A 22,811-nucleotide genomic window follows, 5' to 3' on the forward strand; every position below is an offset into this window, starting at 1 on the left:
AATTTCATGCGTAAAATATGATGAGGTGGTTAAAGATTTTTATGGTTTCACTCAGAGGGAAACCGGAACTACAACGTGGGCCGCGACAAAAATAAGTTTGACGCCCCACTGACTTGTCTATCCTCTTTACATGTTTCCCGATTGCGAAATTTCAGTCTTGGAGGACTGGATTCTAGATCGGTGGCGGACCAGAATCTTTGTGTGTGCGGTAAAACTGTGTTGAGTACCGGAACGCGCCACACGTGCATCGTTTTTGAACATTTGTTTGTTTTTAAGACCACATGAAACACTTTTCAGAAAGGTTCCGTTCCGAAAGAGAAATTTTACAGTCCGTCTCTTTTTCAGCCCATCTGTGCCGGTTTGTCTTTTCGGGAGACAGCGTTGAGTATTAAGGTCACAAAAAAGGAGACGTTGCGTGTCAGAGGGATTTGGGGGGGGGAGGGGGGGGCACGTTGGGGGGGGGGTGCCTTTCCATGCAGTTTGATCACATACAATAGTTTTATTCTTACTTATAAAAAGAGGTCACTTCCTTGAAAGAGAGCACGATGATGAGCGGCGGTCTCAGGCCGGGGACGGAAGTGCAGTCGAGGGAGGAGGGGGAGGGCGGGGCTCATTGAGAACAGCTGAAGAAAGGAGGGGTGGGGGGGTTTGCAAGAGGGGATGCAGGGGTGGTCCCAACGTGACATGTGTGTCTGTCTGTTGAAATGCGCGCGAGGCGGGCCCGCTCGGCACAGACGGGCGACCGAGTGCGGGACGACGGGTCGACGGCCGCCGGCAATTATTCTTTTCGCTTTGAAATACTTTATTGTGACTTTATTGTTTTCCGTTCTATTTTCGTTTGATTTGTTTTTTTTATTCCATTACTTAAAAAAAAAAAAATTACGGGATTTTTGGGGGCTTTCACAAATGCTTGGAACGATTACTTTGACAGGTAAGCGTAAATGATTATGTACATAAATTCATATTTAAAATGTTAATTGTTGAATTTTGCTGTTTATTTTAATGTTGTTCCATTTTTTCTCCAAATATTGCTGGTGTCTCCTTACATGAATGAATATCGCCCAGTTCATTGTCATCCTGAGGGTGTGGTTGGATAGTAGCGTGTGTGCGTGTGTGTTTTTGTGTAGTTCTACTTCTGTATTGGTGTATTTGTAGTTCACATTTCAAGGCAAAAATTCATATAAATGAGGCATATCTTTCATTTTTTACAGAGGTTCTCCTTACACAGCATCCATCCCAGCGTGCACATCCTCCTTGTGACCCAGTGGGCTTTGCTCCCAAGTTTTTTTTTTGGGGGGGGGGGCTTGGGATAAAGACTTTCCACATAAGTAACAGCTCCCTTTATAATATTAATAAATAACAATATTTGATTTATATCAACTTGAGATGAAGAGAAAGTTTTCGTTCCAAAGTTTCTTTTTTAGCTCATGTCACAGCCCGGGCCGACTCTCGTTCTTCTTGTCATGTGAAGCATTTCATTAGATTAGAGTGGGATCATAATTCCCACTGGGGTTATTTGGCCGAAGCCACAAAGAGCAGGGGGGGGGGGGGGGGGGGTTCTGGTCTAAGAGAGGTTGGCATGAAATTCACCCCGGCGCTGATTCTTGCAAAGACCTGTCTAGACTGTGAGTGATACACGCCCGACTTTAGGTGTCACAAATGCAGTTTTTTTGATTTATGACTGTGGATAAGATGAGGACCCCCAACCCGCCTCCTCCCAAAGTGGCGTCTCGGAGATACTCCGACCACACCTTAGATAAAGAGTGTGTGCGGGGGAAGTTCGGGGGGACGTCTTTGTCAGTTTTTTTCGGGGGGTGTGAATGAAAGCTGAGTTGGCTTCTTTTTTGTTTTTTTTTTTTTTGTTTTCCTGGTTAACTGACTTCTTTTGTTTGCGTAGCTGCTGCCGCTCCAGACGAGTCATCCTATTAGGGATTTGCATACATTTGGGAGAAGTCGGTAAACAAGTGGCAGCTTCCCTCTCTTTCTCGGGAGAAGTGGAGTCGAGTTACGGCCCCCCGTGTGACTAAATCCCCCCTTCGCACGTCTCAATATGTGAATCAGACCCAAAAATCCCAAAATGTACTCGTGCTTCTCATCGGATGCCGACGCCCCTTGAAACAAGTTGGAAGTTGGGGTTTTTACCTCCAGGCTAAGACCCCCCCCCCATCCGACTCCACTCCACCCCCACCTGCCCCCCATCCAAAAGAAAAGGAACCCGTTCATCCAGCCTCCTCAACCCCCTGCAGGCTCACCCCAGAGACATTCTTTGTGGTACGGTCGTTATTTAAAGCACACGCCGGCGCTCCCCCCCCCCCATCTCCCACCCCCCCAAAAGCCCAAATCACATCAGTCCGGTGGTGTTGTGTGTGCCTGTAAAACAAAACACACACAAAACAAAAAAAAAAAAGAGATCAAAAAGACAGCCGAGATGCCAGCAGTGTGTTAAATCCACATGGTTCCTGCTTTTACGATCGGCGTGGCTACACATGGCTTCATCTGGCGAGTCTGACCCAGACTTTTACAACTTCACTCAAAGGGGGGGGGGGGTTGAATTTGTGTGTTTGCTGATGAACACGTTTCAAAACGACGGCCGCCCGCGAGGGACGCCCGCGTCCCCCACTCGACGGTACAACGCCCCCCGACCGCAACTTTTATTTTGTCACTATGCCGGCCCTTGACTGGTTTCGTCAGGAGTGTTTGTGACCACGGTCCCCCCCCCCCCTCTCCTCCTCCTCACCGTTTTCCGAGGCCACAGCGAGGGTGAGAAGGCCATTGTGTTGTGCCTCGAAGGAGGAAGGTCCCCATCTACTCCGCTGTGTCGGAATGTGGGTCAAGGGGACTTAATTCAAAGAGGGCGGGTGTAAGCGTCACATTGTTTGCTTTACGAATGTAAAATGCGGTTTAGCGGCGCTAAGTGAAAAACTGTTTCGGATGACCTGGAATATGGTAGCACACATTCCTTGTTGGGACAAACGAGTACCTAGTCACGAAAAATATCCTCACTACATTTAAATGTTCTGTTTCTCATCCATCCATCCGTTATCTACAGCTTTTCCGGGAGGGTCGCGGGGGAAGTAGCTTCAGCAGGGATATCCAGACTTCCCTTTCCCCAGCCACTTCTTCCAGCTTTTCCGGAGGGATCCCGAGGCGTTCCCGAGCCAGCCGAGAGACATAGTCTCTCCTGCGTGTCCTGGGTCGTCCTCAGGGTCTCTTTCCGGTGGGACGTGTCCGGAACACCTCACCAGGGAGGCGTCCGGGAGGCATCCGAATCACATTCCCCCGCCACCTCATCTGGCTCCTCTCAATGCGGAGGAGCAGCGGCTCGACACTGAGGCCTTCCCGGATGACCGAGCTTCTCACCCTATCTCTAAGGGAGAACTCGGACACCCTGCGGAAGAAACGCATTTCGGCCGCTTGTATCCGGGATCTTGTTCTTTCGGTCACAACGTTCTGTTTCTCATCTCAAACTAAAATATCCGAAGAATGCACAGAGGCTATAATTTTGATCGTGGCTATGTTTCTACATATTTCTGTGTGGGACAAGACCACAGTTGTTGTTGTTTTTTTGTTTAAATAGCGCCACAGACCACTGGGTTGGAATTACCTTGCTTTTCAACGTTTGGTTTGTTTAGGATCGCAATTTCAGTTTAAATGCAGTCGTGGCTGCTTTGCTTGTTAAAGATAGAATGAGAACATCGTAGTTCCCACGGTGTTTCTTTAAAGGGGGTGTGAATGTGTGTAATTGGGAAACGTGATATCTGCAAATTAGACTTTTGTGAGTCCTGGCGTATCTGGTGACTGTTGTGAAGACTGACAGTGGTAAAGCAAAAAGACTACAAAATGCATTGTACAGTTTACTCTTTAAATGCATAGTTTGTCTTTTTTACCAAAGTCCTGTTTTTTGTCGCTTCCACTTCCTTTCAGTTGGCCAGCCAGATGGTGTGTCTGTGGCTCAGAAAGAGGACACCTCAGAGACCATGGACACCGTCGCGGACGAGCAGGCTCCTCAGGTGAACGGTGAGAAAGTGGAGAAGGAGTGCACCGACGGCAATGAAATCACTCCCGTCGAGGAGAAGGCGGCGGAGGAGAAGCCCAGCGAGACAAGCGAAGTGGGCTTCAAGAAGATCTTCCGCTTTGTGGGCTTTAAGTTCACCCTGAAGAAGGACAAGAGTGAGGAGAAAGAGCCTGTGAAGCTGCTGACGGTGAGAGATAAGGATGGAGAGGTGGCCAACGGAATCGATGAACCTGCAAAGGACGAGGCAGCGACTGCAGAAGAGAACAGCACAGCTGAAGAGAAAGAGGGCAAAACGGAGGCCCTGAATACTGAGGCTGGAGTCACTAAAGATAGCAACAATGCTGAAACCCCCGATGGTCCTGTTGAGGCTGCTGAAACCTCAGATGAAGGAGCCAAAGAGGAAGGAGCTGAGAAAGAGGGCGAGGCCAGTTCACCACCCCAAGAGGCTGCGTTGTCCCCCTTCAGGAAGCTATTTAGTACAGGCCTCTTCTCTAATCTGCGAAAGAAATCCAGCATTAAGAGGACAAAAGAGGAGGAAGACAAAGAGGTAGCCGGCGAAGACCAAGCTGCTAAAACAGAGGAGGGGGAAAACAAGCCAGAGGCAGAGCGAGAAATGAAGGAGGAAGCAGCAACTACTCCAGAGACAGAAAAAGCAGAAGAGGAGGCCCCGGCATCACCTGAAGACTCTAAACCAGAACCACGCTTGGAATCGGACGTCTCTGCTGATAGCCCTACGCCCACCTCTGAGGAGACAAAGCCAGAAGAGGAAAAAGCAGAAGAAGAGAAGGCTCCCGCAGAGGTAACCTCTGATTCTGAACTTGTGGGCTCACAAGAGAAGGTGAAGCCCCAAGGCAGCCCCCTAAAAAAGCTTTTCACTGGTGCTGGCTTGAAGAAACTCTCTGCTAAGAATAAGAAGACCAAGAAAGATACCGAGACCAAACTGACAGAGTCTGGGGAGCAAGCAGCAGAACTTCAGTCCTCCACTGACTCCACAGAAGGGGCAAAATCCGACAGTGGACCCTCATCTCCGGACAAATCAGGAGAGCACGCCGTTGAAGCAGAGGTGGCTCAGGCTGACTCTGCACAAGAAGCCGAAGGTGAAGTTGTCTCAGATGGCGAGAAGAAAAAAGAAGGAATTGTCGCTTGGTCTTCCTTCAAGAAACTTGTGACCCCCAAGAAGCGTGTGAAAAGATCTTCCGAGAGTGATGATGAGGTCACAAATGAGAAAGCAGCAAAATCAGCCACCTTGTCATCTTCTGAGAGTGCTCCGTTAGCGGATAGGGGTGTAGAGGAGGAAGCTAAAGAGGACAAACCCTCTGAGGACGAAAGTAAGACCGATAACGCTGAAGAGAAGCTGGTCAGCAGCACAGAGGAGCCCAAAAAGAAAATGGACACTTCTGTCTCCTGGGAAGCTCTGATGTGCATGGGAGGACCCAAAAAGAGGACCAGGAAGACTTCTGATTCTGATGATGAGGAACCCAAGATTGAAGAGGAGAGTCCCGCACCTGCTCCTGAAGAGGAGGAGAAAACGGAAGCATCTGGGGTGAACGCTCAAAGTGTTGAAGGTGAAGGAGAAGGTGCTTCCTCCCCAGAGCCTCTGAGCAGCCCGCCTGAGAGGGAGTCTGCCTGGGACACTCTGAAACGCATGGTGATGCCCAAGAGTAAGGCCAAAACTGAGGAGAAGGCAGAGGAAAGTGCAGAACAGGTCCAGCCAGAAAGCGAAGCACCAAAAGATGAGTCGTCATTCTCTTTGAGAAAGTTCTTCCCTGGTCTGAGAAAGAAAAAGGTTGAAAAACAATCCTCCACTGAGAGCGAGGAGGACTCTGACACCCCAGCTGTGGTTCCTCTATCAGAGTATGACCAGCAACACCAGGAGGCTGCCCAGGAAGTTGCCCAGGAGGCTTCCCAGGATGTTGTCCAGGAGGCTGCCCAGGAGGTTGTCCAGGAGGTGGTCCAGGAGGTTGTCAAGGAGGTTGTCCAGGAGCCACTGGTAGAGGCAGCTGTGATCACAGCTCACGTGTCCTCTGACGAAAGATCCCCCTCATGGATCGCAGCCATGGTGGACCAAGGAGAGGATAATCACGATCAGCTGAGCGACATCACCGAAGAAGCAGAGAACGTCGCTACGCCCAAGTCTGTTGACACTGACAATGCAGAGGATGACATTGATATGCACATTGTTCTGCCCCCAAAATCTGCAGAACGGAGACTGTCCATGGCCGAAGTTGCTCAGACTCCTCCCTCGGAAACCACCACCAGGGATCCCAAGGAACCCAAGTGTGAAAATGCACAAGAGGTCATGGCAGCAATTAAGGCTGAAATCAGTGAAGTCCCACCCGTGTCAACTGTAACCTGTGAAGATGCACCAGTTCTGGTAGCCTCAGAGGAATCTGAACCACCTTTGGAGCATGCTGATTATAAGACTAACCGCCTCCTGGAGCCACACGCCCATGATGAGGCAATGGCCATCTGTACCGGCCTGGGAACCAAGGAGATTGCTAAACTCGCCCTGGAGAAACCTGCAACTCAGGTCACAGAGTGTGTTTCTGTGATCACTGATGCTATCTGTACACAGGTCTTGGTAGAAGAGGATTCCATTAAACTGGAGGCGGCCAATGTTACAGAAGATGCACTGTTGAGCGCCCAAGTCCAGCAAGAGAGAAACGCTGAGGTAGAGCCTGCCGAAAGCTCACAGAATGAAATGCCTGATGTTGAAACTGCTGTGGAGAGCTGTGAACCCCAGCTTCCGAACATTGGGATCGTCAGCACTTTCCTGGAGCCGCAAGTTGTCGAGACCACCACCAGTATGATTGACGACGCTCCGATCGATCCCATTACGCCGACGGTTGAAATCCCCGTGTGTTTCCAGAATGGAGAAGTCACTGAGCGGAGTGTGAACACAAACAAGGAACCAGAACAAGTCTGTGAAGTTGAGAAACCAGGTGAGGAGGTTTGCGTCATTGCAGAATCGGTTGTCCTTGTCAACCTGCCCTGTATGGACCAAGTGGCAACGTCCAACATGTCTGAGCCAGATGATACCACAGAGACCGGTGGTGATAATGAGGAATCCAGTCAAATTGAGGCCCAGAGCGTGGTCATCGCCCAGTCGGTCATTCAGGATGCAATGGATAAAGTTTCAGAACACCCCCAAAAATCCGAAATCTCTTCTCCAACAACGCCGGTCCAGGCGGTAATGACCTTGGAAAAGGAAATTGAGATCCCAGTGGAGACCCCTGTCATCACAGAGACCCCCATCCCGATCACCAGTGAAAAACCAGCAGAGAAGGCCATTTTTGTCACCACCGAATGCGAAACCGCGGCGATCGAGGTGGCAGAGATCCTCAATGCCTCTCCGGTGGAAGACGACAAATCTGAGGAAGGCTTGAAGAAAGCCGTCGAGGTGAACGTAAGTGAAGAATTTGTCATAGAGGAAGAAGTCGTGGAGGTGCTTGGCGAGAGTCAGATGAACAACAAACTGGAGGCACTGGAAGAAGAGAAACCGCAGACCGAGGAGAAGGAGATCCACATGCCCGTCCAGGTGGTTCTGTGCAATGCGGAGGTGGTCGAGGAGGAGTTGGTCCGAGAGGAGACGGTTGAGGAGTTCGGCAGCAGTGCCGTGGACGGCAAAGGAGACCGGCCTGCGAGCGGTCCGTCAGAAAGTCTCCCGGCAGCGGAGAGGACGCCGTCCAAGTGCGCTGAGGTGATGGCGCAGGTGATGGAGGTGATCGAGGAGGCGGTGAAGGAGATCCAGCCCGCGTCGGCAGAAATCACACCGGCGTCGTGAGCAGGTGAGCTGGACTAAAAAAAAAAAAGCCCTTTATTAACCGATCAAACGAGTTTCTCGTGTGTGCTTTTTTATATAAACATCAATGGGTTCTACTTTTATTAGATGAGTTGGGAAGGGGGGTGGTGGGCGGTGGGTGGTGGGGGGGGTCCTACGCCCAGATGAAGCAGCTTTTGTCCAGGCACCGAGTTACCAGGGAACCTTTGATATCAAAGTAGGAATGCTGTTGTCGACCCCTTCTTTGTCGGCCGGGGTCTTAAAGGGAAGTGGTGTGTGTGTGTGTGTGTGTGTGTGTGTGTGTGTGGGGAGGGGGGGGAGATGAACTTGTGCTGAAAGACTGATTATGATCCCCCCCCCCCACACGTCTCTTCCATCAACCTTCCTCCCTTTTATCTCAGACGTTTGGAGTCTGCATTTTGTTCCATTAAAGTCTTATTGAATGTAGTGCAGTTTTTTTTTTTTTAAGGAGAGGTGGAGAAATGAATGTGGTTGCATAAAGAGTTATTGGAAATCAGGGCCGGGGGGGAGGGTCTGGGCGGGGGATGTGAACATGTAAAACATGGAGCCTGGAGCCCCCATCCATGCTGCCTTCATGGCAAATTGGTGCATCGGCTCTACAGTTAAACCCCGCACGTTCCAAATTTTCCATTCACAGATGAATTGGTTGTTGGGTGAGACCGAGGCCTCACTGGGGCCAGTCTTGATGGCCTTGTCTCCCAGTCCAAGTCTGTGCAACTGCGAGATTTTCTGAAAGAAAACTGCTAATGTCCACATGAAGTGACTCTCAAGAATCACTGTACGGTGGTGCCTCGGCTCTCGGCCGCAATCCGTTCTAGAAGGCGGTTCCAAATCCGATTTGTTCGAAAACCCCCGCGCGAGTTCTGTTGTTTCCAGATTTTTTTGTGGGGGGTTCGTTCAAATTGACAACAACAAAGCGTGTCGTGGGTGGGTCAACTGGTCGGGCCGCGCCCGTTCTCTTATTTCCGGGTTTTGTCGGGAGCGTTCCAGTACCGATTTTCGGCCGAAAACAGAAGCGAAAAAAATCTCGATATTTTCATCCGAAAACCGATTTGTTCGGGGGGGGGGCGTCCGAGAACTGAGGCTGTACTGTATTTAGCGGCTCTGACTCCCAAGCTAACACACGCAATCCCACACTCAGTTGTAAACTGTTCGATGATTTTTGCGATCCCACGTTTCGAAGGTCGTGAAAAATTACTGCTGCAACATGGCGGAGACCTTCACGTGTGATTGGGCCAATACTTGATTTGTATTTGTTTATCTTTTTGTCACCTAACAGCCGTTCTTTTTCTTTTTCTTTTTTTTTTTTTTATTTGCTGAAAATTTCACCTATTTGCTGTTTTTTTTTCTCTTCCATTTTTCTTTTTGCTAAGGTCAAAGGCCATTTTCGGGCACCTTCTTGTGAAATGAGTTTCAAAAAGTTCCTGAGTGCATCGCAGGAAATGAAAGTGCAGCGTGAACACTTTTAATCGTTTTATCAGTTAAAGTCGCAGATTGTCACTGCGCACAGTCGCTTTCAACACAAAGTTATTTCATGTTGTTTTATTGGCTCCGGCTTCACAAAGGCGTTAAGTAGAAATCTGTGATGGAGAGAGCTCGTTTTTGTACCTCATACTGTGAATACATTTTTTTCGCACGTCCCTAACATCGCTGCTCGCTCCGCCATCAGATGACGACGCGGAAGCGTTGCCTGGGAGACCAGGACGACAGTTGACGACGCCCCACTGACACGTCTGGGACTGGGCTCCGCCCCTTCCTGCCCTGAGAGAGAGCGAGTCACCGAGCTTCCTGTCCACCCCCCCCCACCCGCCACCTCCCTGCATCCGGCAGTGCGCCCCCCACCACCACCCTGTCTCCACGACGACGCAAGCAAGTGGACGTGTGTTTACCTGTGCGTGTGTTTGTTTGTGTGTCTATTGTTGTATAGGCGTGAAAGAATATCAGGAGGTAAACAGATTGTATATTGTATTTATATTGCGCGTATTCTTCCAATCACCCTTTATTTTTTAATGTCGAGCCCTATTTTTTAATTTTGTCTCCTTTGTCACATGTAGTGATTATTTAAAAAAAAAACACACAGGAAGCGACAAGACCTAACCAAAGGTAATTGTTTCATAAGGCGGGCTTTGGATATTGGTGTCATTGAAGTATTTTTGAGCAGCCCTGGTACAAACCGTGATTCCTGCTATCAGTAAGACAAAAATTGGAGTATATCCCCTCACGTTTCATGTATATGTATATTTAAAAAAAAAAAACAAAAACATGCTTAATTTACTGTGAAAATAAACACGTTTCGCTTTTTATCTTGTTATAACACAATAAAATACTTTTATAGCAGCCTCACTTTATGTGATAGATTAAAAAAAAGTTGGAGGTTGTTAATAATACGTTAACTAACAAATTTAACTTTCCAACACCAATCTTAGAGTCTGAAGGTTGATCGATACATTTCTTCATCTTCAACAAATTGGCTGAAGATGAATCAATGGCTGACACCAGCAAGCTTTATGACCAAATGAGAAAACATTTATCAATATTTTTTTTTTTTTTTTTTTGGTACATAAATATCCCAGCCCGCACTCATTTTAGACAGCTTTGACTTCACTGTGAGCCCGCTAACACGTGTACAGAAAATGTGTATACACTTGTATGTACTGACAAAGCCTCTTGTTATAACGACTAATATGCTTCATTGTTCGTAATATTCGCATAAGCATGATTTTAACTCTCCTTTTTGTATTTTCCAGGCTGTTAATAGTACGGATACACAAACGTGTCTATATTTCATTCAATAAAGTTTTGAGGGTTGGGGAACAAAAAAAAAAAAGTGCATTTTTTTTCTGTTTTCCTTCACGATTGCGACACGGATTTCCCACATTTTGGGGGGGAAATATGAGTCATCGTTCCGCCAATTTTTGCTCGGACTTGCGAGCGGAAAAGAGATGCGAGTGCTGTCTAACCGCTACTAAGTTTACTGTCAGATTAAACGTAAAACAAAGACAATTACACTTTGTGTATTTTAAAATTCATATATTCTGCTATGTTGATGCTAACACTTGCGAAACGCCGTAGCAAGGGCCCAACTGTTAGCATCCACGTGGCGGTGTAATAACACTTTCAGTAATGGATAATGCAATACCAGATACCGTAGACCAGGGGGTGTCAAACTCATTTTTGTCGCGGGCCACATTGTACTTGCGGTTAAGGCTGTGAAATGATAAAAATCTTTAACCGCCTCTTCATACAGTATTTACACATGAATTTTAGGAACTGGTTTTGCAATCAGAAATCAAGGGGAATGGGTTTTTCAAACCGTTGTTGTTTGGTAACTCAAAATGCATGTAATTTTGCAACGTTATCGTTCATGATAGGACAATTAGAAATTTTGGTACAGATTTGAACCAAAACAAAAAAAAAAAAAATAATGGAAGTTGATACATATGATTTGCATCTGCGGGCCACATAAAATCATGCGGTGGACCGGATCGGGCCCCCGGGCCCTGAGTTTGACACCTGTGCTGTAGACAAACTATTTCGCAATGTTAACGTGCATATATTATTTATCCTCTGCAAAGACCAACTCATGTTAGGACTACCATACTGAGAATTTGAGAGGGCTTCATGTGCAGTATATCAGTACGTCTGTCTTGTACTGCCCTCCGGTGGCCAAGATGCGCACACAAGAACAAATGGCACAATGTGCAGTGAATTGAAGGAGAAAGTGGGAGAAAAACAATGACATTCTTTTTCGTTCTGGGTTCGCGTTATATATTATTTTTTGCTTGAGCACCTGCCTCCAAAAGTGTTTTTACACATGCCTGTTCAACAGCCTTCCTGATTACCTCTCTCTCTCTCTCTCTCTCTCTCTCCTCTCTCTCTCTCTCTCTCTCTCTCTCTCTCTCTAACGGCGATGGTAAGACCTGATGGCGGTCCAGATGTAGGGGTTAGTGTGGATTTGGCGCCACCTTGTGGCATATATTAAAACGTCTGATAAGTATTTATTTTCAAGTGAAAAGTTGAGAGTTGGAAATGATTTTAAACCATTTCTGGGTTTAGAATTAGCACTGTATTTAGAGTTTGTAGACTTTTTAGTTTGTCGGATAAACCAAACAATTAATCGTTTTTGGGGGGGGTAAAACGCTTTTTTAATTGGGAAAAAACGGCCCAAAAGATGTTTTTTTTTGTTTGAATTAGGATAAGATAAAACAAAAATTCATCGACTCATGGCTGGTAAATAAACGTTGTATTAATATTATTCAATGTGTAGTGCAATAACGTTTCCTTATTTAATTTCGTGTCATATAAAAGTTGTTCACTTAATTCTATTTGTTTTTTTCATTACAATCATGGGTTGTTGTTGCTGTATTGTAAAATATTTGGTTCTCTGCGTGTTTACAAATATAATTTTGCTCATATATCTATGTCAGCAATGTAGAAAAAAGGGAGAACATTTAGATGGCCGAAGGTGGAAAAAACCTGTCTCACTTGTTGCCATACGAACAACATAAAGCGAGTTTAGTTCAACATGACAGTATTTCAAATTGACGAGAGAATCATATTTTTTTAAAAATATTTTTGTTAGTTTCCTGTGAGTTTTATTTTTATTTCAAATTAGATTATTTATTTCTAAAATCCTTTTTTTTTTTTTTTGTAAAATGGGTGACTTGAACGCATTATGATCCCCACGTGATTTCTAGAGAGGTTACGGGTCACGTCCAGCTCCAATATTAATGGCTCAAGGACACGCACTGCTGCACGATGATTGGCTGTCGAATTCCTGGTCCACTGTTTTACAGACATTAAAAGTTGTGACAAGTGTGGCGGCGATAATGTTTTAAACTAACCCAAACTCACCCTAATCCTTACCTTCAAAAAATATTTGCTTTTATCTCATACAAATATAATTACGTTTGGGATCGTTATCATCCCGTGAGGCAGGATCCAATCACGTTGCAGTGGGGCGTGTCCTGCCTAGAAAATTCGTGGGATTCCAATCACGCGATTCGGATCGATAAACGTCGAGTAATGGAAGAAATGCGAGGATGGGCTACTGGGAACAATTTAATAAATGTCACGGATCACATGTTAGAATTAAAATTGGAAATGCATGTCAGTACTTCTGACCTAGATAGTTTTTTTTAAATAATGTGACGATACATTTCCCGCGCCCACACGAAACCATGACGTCACTAACGTACGCAATCGCTTTTAAATGAAAAGGTGAAAGTTTAAAAAAAAAAAGAGACGAAACAAAGACTTGACACTCGGCAGCGCGACTCATTCCAAGGGGGAATGTTTCCAGTCGTAAGATCAACCGTAATGACGCCACATCTGACTCAATGTGTGAAGTTGGTGACGTGAACGTGACATTTTAGGACTCTATGAAACCCAAATTCAACGCTCAAATGGCGGCTGGGCAACCAATCGGGCGGGCGAAGGTGCGCATGCGCATAGGTCCTTGTTGCTTTTCGATTCGTTGCAAACTGGGACATTTCAGTGTTATTGTCGGTTATGCTGATTTTGAAACAACAATATTGAAAATAAATCGAGGTGTACAATGCCTACATGTGAAAGATTATCATTTTTGCAGGGGACGTATTAAAAATTGCGGAAAAACCAAACGGTTTGAAAGAAATTTGTTACGTAGAAATCCTGCTAAAATCAAGAGCTAGAGAAGACGCAAGATTACATTAAGTACACAATAAATACAGCTAAATGTCTAAAGGTTGTTATTATATAATCACAAACGATAACGGTTATTTATAACACAGTGACGCGCCCTTTTGCAAGCCTTTTTGTGCTGAATGTCACAGATATCCGAGCTTTGGGCGAGCGCGCGAACGTAGCGCCGTGCGCGAGCTCGCGGAGAGGAAGTGGCACCCGATGTGGGTCCGCACCTTTTCCTGTAACACAACACAGCGGATCCGAGGGAGGGAACCGAACAACCAACGGCCGGGCCGTCGAGAAGAACAAAACGGCCTGGGGACCGCGGGGAGGGCGTTTGCCGCATAGGTGAGTCCTTTTCACCCCACTTTGGTGTGTCGAAACCGGGGGCATTATCTTTTTGTGTAGTTTTTTGTCCCCCATTTTCCTCTTCAAAGTTGTCGTCCTCCGTCCTGACACCCCTCCCCGCTCTTGTGTCACACGCGCAGGGAGGAAGCGAGAGAAGAAAGTCGGACGAATTAGCGGCGCTTTCGGCCCTTGTTCCTCTTCATGTCCCGCTGTAGCAGGAAGAGGGCGTTTCTGAAGCCGTTAGTCGGAGAATTGCTTCCACCTCCACCACCACCACTACTACCACCACCACCACCGGCGGCGGCGGCGAATTTCGTCCACAGCACCCCCGGGGGAGTGTGGCTAGCCGGCGGCCGAGGATTGAGTGAGAAACCCGGGCCTTGGACTGGGCCTGCTTCCGTGGAAATGTTAATTGTGAAGGGCACAGATTAGACTCAAGCATCCCCACGCGACTCCCTTCAAGGGCTTTACACGCACCCACTCAGGTCACCCTCACTTTATTATTATTATCATCGTTCTAAAAGCATTTATGCACGGTAAACACGATGGGGAAAATGCTGTCAAAGATCTTCGGGAACAAGGAGATGAGAATACTGATGCTCGGACTTGACGCGGCGGGCAAGACCACCATCCTGTACAAGCTGAAGCTGGGACAGTCGGTCACCACCATCCCCACGGTGGGCTTCAACGTGGAGACGGTCACCTACAAGAACGTCAAGTTCAACGTGTGGGACGTGGGGGGCCAGGACAAGATCCGCCCGCTCTGGCGACACTACTACACGGGCACCCAGGGCCTGATCTTCGTGGTGGACTGCGCCGACCGGGACCGCATCGACGAGGCCCGCCAGGAGCTCCACCGCATCATCAACGACCGGGAGATGCGCGACGCCATCATCCTGATCTTCGCCAACAAGCAGGACCTGGCCGACGCCATGAAGCCCCACGAAATCCAGGAGAAGCTGGGCCTGACGCGCATCCGCGACCGCAACTGGTACGTGCAGCCCTCGTGCGCCACAGCCGGGGACGGACTCTACGAGGGCCTCACCTGGCTGACCTCGAATTACAAATCGTAACGGCGCTCGGAGGTAACGCTGCCTCGCTGGCGATTATATCCCGGTTTTAATTCCCGTTTTTGATCGCTCGCAGTTCGGGTGGGAATAAATTTCCACGAGGAGTTAAGATGCGGAATTGGAGACACGCAATGAATGGTGTGGGTGGGGGGTTTCCTAATCACCTGTGTTTTTTTTTGGTGGCATCTGATGGCATCTTGTTGCCAAGCAACTTTAATTAAGGGGAGGAGCTTCACTTAGTCAAGGCATAGCCTTGTCTATTGGGGTAAAAAAAAAAAAAGTGCCGCCACCTTGTGGCAGCGGTAGGCAATTACAAGACATTTTTGCGTGGGGCTGTCCGATGGTGGGGGTTCACTATGTTCCCGAATGGAAACTTTCCATGGGAATTAATGTTAATTTGCGGGAATTGAGTTCACTTTCAAGCATTGGTGTTAACATTTTTTTTTTTAATTATATCCATATCAAATAGCCGCTTCCTCAAAATTTCCTCTTGCAACAGAAATCGAGAATAAATCGAGCGAGCGAGAAGTAGTTACTGGATAAACTGGTAACGTAACTGCACTTAAATGTGTTTTAGGGATGATTACACAATTTTTCCCGAACAATATTTAATTTCCCTGTTCAGTGCCAGCCTCAGCACAACACAGGAGGCCGATTAAAAGGGAAATAAATTAATTGAAAATTACAAACTTTAACCATTTTTGCATGGAAAGTTTCCAACTCGCAACCCCGCTGGCTATAATCCCAAATTAATTTTGTCTTTTTTACTTTGCTTTGCTCTTATTCGCTAATTCCGCGCTAACGGCGGCATTCGGGAATCTCGCCACGAGGATTCTGGCTACATATCCAAAGGTTGGGAGAGTCTTTTGAGGACTGAACGTTTGCCTTTATCAGCAACATTTTTCGAAGAATGTCTCACTTTTTCCCCTCTGTCCTTTTTTTTTTCCTGGACCTCAACAACAACAAGAAGTGATTGTAAGATGTTTTTTGGACTTTGGATATTCACACACTGTGATAATGAATCTATTTTTTTGCTCATTGTCTCACACAGATCTTCCATGTTTGTAGTTTCAGCTGCCTTAACACACTTTTTTTTTTGTCAGGGGAGGCCTCTTCATTGCTGCACTTGTTTAGTTTGACTGACCTTTGAACTCTGCAATGTGTTTAACCATCTCCATTTTGGTGCTCAAAGGACACATATTCCTGTCCGCTGTCATCACGCCGTTGTATTTTATGCTCTTTTTTTTTTTGCTACGCTGATTTGAAGTAATAAAAAAAAAAAAAAAAAAATCAAAACACGATTCTATCCAGACCAGTGGTAAAGTGCCACCTTTTTCCACCGAGGAAGCGACAAAGCGCCGTGAATAAATGATGACGAGTCAGCTTTAAAGGTGCATAAATGATGACGCGTCAGCTTTAAAGGCGCTCGCGACGGAAGAGGCCCGCGCGGCGGACGCGGCGAAGCGAGCTCGGAGGTCGGCGTGCCAAGGCGACAAAAGGGTTGAGCGGCAAGCGTTGCGCCCGAGGGGGCTCGTCGACACGGGTTAACGCTCGAATGAAAAGCAGTCACGTGGGTCTCAAAACAGGAAGTGATGCCTTTCTGCTCTCCATAAATTATTTTCAGTGTCAAATGTCAACTCGCAGGCGGTAACTTTAAGTTTCATGCTAAAATTATACCCAAAGTGTTTTGCCCCCCCCCCCTCCAAAAAAAAAAAAATTGATAGTCACACTAGTATGAATCGTATGATATATTTTATGGTGGTTGTAATGTTCAGCATAAGTGAGTTTGTTCTAATGTAAATAAAATTGTGCACCTGAAAATGTAAGCTCCCACTAAAAAAATCTCAAATTTATACAAATTTTTCATTCCAAAAAACAGTTTTGACATTTTTTGAAACATGCAGCTATTAAGGAAAAACAATGTGATAATATTTTTCAGATATTTTCTCAATTTTTAGCCAATACAGTATGTTTTTGGGGGGGGTTTAAATATTTTTTTCAACTTGATAATTTTGTCATTTTACACTAATATTTTGTATTTTCTTATTTTTGTGATAGTCAAATTATTAATATTTTTAGTTGTATTCATATTTTTCAGCAAATATTCAAGCATGTTTTTTGAGTGTATATTTTAGTATTTTTCAGCTTTTTTAAATCTTTCAGTGACTTTTTCTGTCTGAATATTTTTCCATTTCATGGCAAAGTTTTTTTGGGGGGGGCGTCAAAGATTTTTTTTTTTTTTTTTAAACATTTTTCTGCTAATCCTTCAACCCTCCCCCCATAAACGCATGTTTTTCCAGCTCGCACTCATGGCCTTCAACAGACAGCTGTCTCGGCGGCAGATGCGCCCCCGCAAAGTCGAGCCTGTCAGCTTCACCTGTGACGCGTTAAACGTCGCAACCTCCTCCCATGACACATTGTTTCACTTCCTGTCGGAGTTCAGATCCCCGGGTGAAAGTCACACTGCGGAAGTGCCGAGTCAGGCGTATATAGAAAGGCGTGTGTGGACAATATTTTTATTCACGCTTTTGTACTATTCTCATTTTGCAAATACGTAGTATGTGACGTTTATATGTTTTTAAAACAAATGTCAAACTCAAGGCCCGGGGGCCAGATATGGCCCACCACATGATTTTAGGTGGCCCCTGGTGGCAAATCAACTTTTGTGATTTTTGTGACAATCTGTTCTAAAGTTTCTTAGTCATACATCATAAATGATTACATTTAGAAGTTATTAGCATTTTTGTGTAAGCAAACATGAACAATGGTTGAAAAACACGTTAGCATTGTGTTCTGATTTCCAAAAACCATTTCAAAAATTTGGGGCGCACGTTCGAGGCGATTAAAGATTTTTTCACGGTCATAACGGCCCTATGAGGAGAAACTGGAACCACGATGTGGCCCGTGCCTAAAATGAGTTTGCCACCTCTGGTTTATGGCTTGAATCCACCTGAATGTTAAATTCCGCCTCGGGCCGATTAACAAATGAGCCACGTGCCCCGAAACGGTCACCGGGCCGCACTTTGGATACTCTAATTTACTCAGTCACGATCGGAATCTGGCTTCAGTTTTTCATTCAGTCCGCGAGGCAGCAAACCTCGAGCAAGTTTCCGGCGGTTCACTCATTAAATACTACGACTATGTTTGTGCCCCCCCCCCCCCCACGCCGCCTCCTTGTTGATACTTCCCGGAATGCGAGAACTTCCTGTTGAACTAAATTTGGCGACAGAGGCAGGTTCTCAAAATTGTCCCACAGGTTGTCGAATAAACTCGGGCAGGTGGGTTTTATGTGCAAAGTGAGTTTCCACCCGGGACGTATTTGGTAAGGAACCCAAAACATCTTCGGAGTTTGTAAACAAACACAGTGCAGCTCAGCTTCTGGTTAGCGGAAATAATGGAGAAAATGCTTTTGTATACAGCAGCAGTTAAATATAAAATGCCACTTTAGAGTGGTACAGTATTTTATTTTCAAGTGTTATGTAACTAAGTTGGGCTGAACGTGTGTGTGGGTTTTTTTGCCCGCTACTCCAATCGTCTCTGTGGAGCCTCCTGGCAAAAACGTACGCAGGCTTCGTCACTAAATTAAACAAAATGGGCCGAAAATAAACACTTGTAATCGTCAGCCATCTGTTGTTTAGTTGTGAGCGTGTGTGTGGCTCCTCCCGTGTTGCTTTCCGTGTGGCAGGTGGTCCCAAAGCGGGCTCATATTTGACAAATATGCCCGACTAACTCAAGTCAATTTTCCATTTCCCGGGGGGTGTTAGTACTTTTACAGCAGCCAGAAAACACACATTTCCAGAGGCAGCAAGTATGCCAAAGTATACAAAAATAATAATAACAATATACAATGAAGAATATCTGCTGAATTGATAATTTGGGTAAATAGGAAAATATTTGTTTCAGGAAAAAGAAGAGTACATTCAAATTTGGAGGGCAATAAAGAATAAGGGTAAAATTTGAACTGAAATCAAATTAATATATAGTAAATAATGTGGGCTAAACCGTAAAAAGCAAAACAAAAAGGGGAAAGAATTTTAAAAAAATGTTCAAAGTTGAGTAATGGTAAAGTAAACTGTCAAATAAAAAAGGTAAAAAGTAAAATATTAAATAAGTTGAATTAAAATTAAAAAAAAATTCTGTTTAGTTGTAAAAATAAAACAAGGTTAAAAAAGGAAATAATGGTAAAATGAAAAGAAAGTGTATGTTGCATTAACAGTAATATAGTATGAATATTTTTTGTGTATGGTCGTGTTTTTATTTGATACTTATTACACTTTTTAAAATGAATTTATCCATATCAGTTGTACTACAAATCGGGACGTGATCACATCATTTTCACCTGATCGGTATCAGCGATAAAATATGTATTGAGAGATATCAATACTTTGCGTTGCTCACCAACGTATCAAACAAAACTCAAAATTAAGTCCTGACTCAGCTGCAAAAATCATCATCACAACATCCTTATATATTTTTTTCAATATTCTAATTTGTTGCATTGTTCTATATGTGCCGTGTTCAACTTTAAGGGTATACTTGCATTGATTAATAAACCCTAATATGGTGTTATAAATTATAAATAACGGATAAACGTTGTACTTCAAAACACTACTTATAAATGTTATTTTCAGAATAAAAGTCTGGCCTTTGTTCGATGATGCTCATTTCAGTGGGACAGATGAATATGTACAAAGGCCCGTCACGTGACCAGAGGTGCACTTCCTGTTTCGGATTCAAAATGACTTCTATAGCGTCTCCCGCTCACGTGACCTCATCGTAGTCTTCGGTTTGAAGCGCAGACAAGTGGCTACTACTACGGAAGCGTTTCCGCCAGTTTATTTTGTCATTCTCGTTGTGCGTGCGTGTGCAATTCCTTTTTTCCCCTGTGGGGCGGCAACAATTCCCACAAAGGCCTTTTTTGTTGTGGCCGCGGAGAATTTTGCTGAACCATCAACGGCACGTGCAGCCGCAAACCTGATTTGATTTCAGTATTTTCTGTGCAAAATTAAAAACAAAAAAACACTCTTTCTCGGGTCAGTTTTGCCACTCACGGAGAAATACCTTTGCTGTGTTTGCGCTGGTCTCCGTGGCAACCGTCACAAAGACTCCGCGGCAAATGGCCGCGTCACGTTCAAGTCCCTTCAACTGCGTTCAAAAAGACCGCGACCCCACTTGTCTCCCGTTGGACATATCCACACATGCCGGTTCTTAAAACGTTATGTTCCGTTTCTATGTGTGCTGTTATCAAACATTTTTTTAAGCCAAGTAACACCTGGAAAAAAAAATACAGGTCCAAGAACCACAATGGACCTTTCCGACATGTCAATCACTCGTACAATAATAGCCAATCAGAGAGCCGCATTGTCTTAACCCCTGGCTTGACACGCCCCCGCCGCCATGTTGTCCCACAAGCAATGCTAGTTGTCAGTAGCGTGCACTTGGAAAAGGTCATGTGACCAAGAAAATGGTCCTCGGATGCGCTTGGGGAACCTGAAATTCTGATGATAGATATCCTGCTAGGATTAAAGCGTTGGCCTCACAGTTCTGAGGTCCCGGGTTCAATCCCGGACCCGCCTGTGTGGAGTTTGCATGTCCTCCACATACCTGCGTGGGTTTCCTCCGGGCACTCCGGTTTCCTCCCACACCACAAAAATACGCAACACTAATTGGGCACTCTCAATTGCCCCTGGGTGTGATTGTGAGTGCGACTGTTTGTCTCCATGTCCCCTGGCGACCAGTTCAGGGTGTTCCCCGCCTCCTGCCCATTGACAGCTGGGATAAATCTCCAGCACTCCCCGCGACCCTCTTGAGGATAAGCGGCAAAGAAAATGGATGGATGGATGTATTTTTGTCGCTATTTTTCTGAGCATGCACACTGCCACTTATGTACAGTACCAGAAAAGAAAATAAGCAGTCAACGCTCAAGTCTTTCCTGCAACAATGTACAACACGGCGTTGTGGTTGTTTTTGAGCGGCTTTTAGGTTGTAAATATCCCCCCTGAATTCAAATTGTAGGGCACAAGTGACGCCCCAGGGTCGCGTCTTCGGAATGAATGCTTATTAAAAACAACATCTGGTTGGACGGTCATGTGTCTCCGTGTGGCAAGAAGCGTCCTTTTGCAACGCCGCCATTTTACCTCTCCACCGCGATCTCAGCGAGGAGACAAATTCTCCTTGGATGACATCATGAAAGTCAGCAAAATCGGCGACACAAAGCGCTCTCGTTGTGAGCGTCAGTAATCTGTTTCAGCTGCGGGCGTTTGGACGCGGCCTTCTCGCCTCCCGGTCGGATTGCGAAACCGGGTCCGGTACAACCCGCCAAGCGAAAGAGGAGGACTAACTAGCGGAGGAGAGGGTGTGACCTTAATCCCGCAGTGAGAATGTAAAGGCGCCTCCGGTCCAGCCAGTTTCTGCAAGCCGGATTTCACAATTTTAAAGCAAACAGTGGAGCGCCGACGCCGGTGAGCTGACTTGACGGCGTTGAATTTCGCCGGTGTGCCGTTGCGCAGAGGATTAGTCAACCTGCGGTGTCAACCCGTGAAACTTCGCCAAAAAGTCTCTGGAGTCGATCTTTGTTCGGCCTGTGATATCCATGTTTTACGTCTGCATATTTGCGCTCGAAAAAAAAAATGGCACAAAGTTCACCCGCAGCAATGTTTAACTTTAAATGTACACAGTACGTCAATGCCTAAACCACACAGACTTGAACAAATGTACACAAAGGAGCCCCAATGTGTATTTTTTAAGCTTTATCCCGACACAAAATATTCATGTTGCGTGCAGATATTGTTCCCACTTGGTGTCCCCATCCTCGTGTTCTACGCTGTAGTGTTTGAGACTTTGAATGTGTGTGGCTTTACTAGACACTCCTTTTTTTTTTTTTTTAATCTTCGGCCGTGGATGATAAAAATGTGAACCATATAATTATCAAAGATAAATATTAACTTGAGGAGGAGGCACAGAGGGCTCAGCTGGTAAAGCGTTGGCCTCACAGTTCTGAGGTCCCGGGTTCGATCCTGGACCTGCCTTGTCTTTCTCCGGGCACTCCGGTTTCCTCACACATTCCCAAAACATGCAACATTAATTGGACACTCTAAATTGCCCCAAGGTGTGATTGCCTCTATGTGCCCTGTGATTGGATGGCGACCAGTTCAGGGTGTACCCTTGCCTCGTGCCCATTGACAGCTGGGATAGGCTTCGGCACTCCCTGCGACCCTTGTGAGGATAAGCAGCAAAGAAAGTGGATGGATGTTTTTTTTTTTTTTAAAATGCCTTTGGCACAGGTGTCAAACTCAAGGCCCGGGGGCCAGATCTGGCCCCACCACGTGATTTTATGTGGCCCGTGGTGGCGAATTAACTTCTGTGATTTTGAATAAAATGGATGGATGGATTAACTTGAGGAAATAAATAAACATCTTGCAACTTCAATTTGCATTTCGGAACAACGCTCATTGGACGTGTTCCGCCACACTGGCGACAGGCTCGAATCCAGCGTTCCGGGCCTAACCGTGAGAAAAAGCACGTCGTCGTCGTCCACTCTGCAAGCCAGCACACGTTAAACGACACCACCAAAGCACACAAAGAAGAGGTGAGATGGAGGCAGTCACACCTCCATATATGGATTGAATCACCGACATCCAAAATTATCACCGGAATAATCTGCCGCTGAGCAGTCACCGGTATATTCTTCATTTAAAAGGCTGATCAAGCCTCGCTGATCACGTGATCACCGAAATTTTATATCAGATAGGTGCGGAAATGCACAAGCGCTTCTTGCACACAGATGCATTTTCATAATTACAAGAAAAAATATGCTATCAAAAAGTTACATTTCCACAATATATCCATTAGTTGGGTGCAACGTGTGCAGGTATGTGATTATTGTGTTAAATTGAAGTGTAGTGCCCCCTCG

The 22,811-nt window shown here is 45.8% G+C and overlaps 2 protein-coding genes across 4 annotated transcripts in view; both read left to right on the forward strand.

Annotated features, from left to right (window-relative positions):
- akap12b (A kinase (PRKA) anchor protein 12b) overlaps nucleotides 1–10,633 on the forward strand; it is a 39,630-nt gene extending 28,997 nt beyond the window's left edge. For 2 of the 3 annotated variants that reach the window (XM_061813007.1, XM_061813008.1), the window contains exons 3-4: nucleotides 3,925–7,803; nucleotides 9,487–10,633. In XM_061813007.1, coding sequence (XP_061668991.1) covers nucleotides 3,925–7,799 — 3,875 coding nt within the window. In that variant the 3' untranslated portion in view covers nucleotides 7,800–7,803; nucleotides 9,487–10,633. Of the gene's footprint in view, nucleotides 1–705; nucleotides 932–3,924; nucleotides 7,804–9,486 lie in introns of those variants that run through there. The other variant, XM_061813005.1, reaches the window with a different exon arrangement.
- A 3,023-nt stretch (nucleotides 10,634–13,656) lies between these two features.
- Nucleotides 13,657–16,232, forward strand: LOC133496673 (ADP-ribosylation factor 6). The gene is made up of 2 exons (XM_061812521.1): nucleotides 13,657–13,829; nucleotides 13,970–16,232. Exon 2 carries the CDS (start codon nucleotides 14,375–14,377, stop codon nucleotides 14,900–14,902), a length of 528 nt encoding a protein of 175 aa, XP_061668505.1. The 5' UTR covers nucleotides 13,657–13,829; nucleotides 13,970–14,374; the 3' UTR covers nucleotides 14,903–16,232.
- Nucleotides 16,233–22,811: the final 6,579 nt, after the last annotated feature.

The sequence above is a fragment of the Syngnathoides biaculeatus genome, chromosome 23 (assembly GCF_019802595.1).
Source record: "Syngnathoides biaculeatus isolate LvHL_M chromosome 23, ASM1980259v1, whole genome shotgun sequence".
NCBI classification, from domain to species: Eukaryota; Metazoa; Chordata; class Actinopteri; order Syngnathiformes; family Syngnathidae; genus Syngnathoides; species Syngnathoides biaculeatus.

Excerpts from the sequence above, each read along its gene's own strand:
- LOC133496673 (XM_061812521.1), top strand. The coding sequence starts at position 14,375 with ATGGGGAAAATGCTGTCAAAGATCTTCGGGAACAAGGAGATGAGAATA.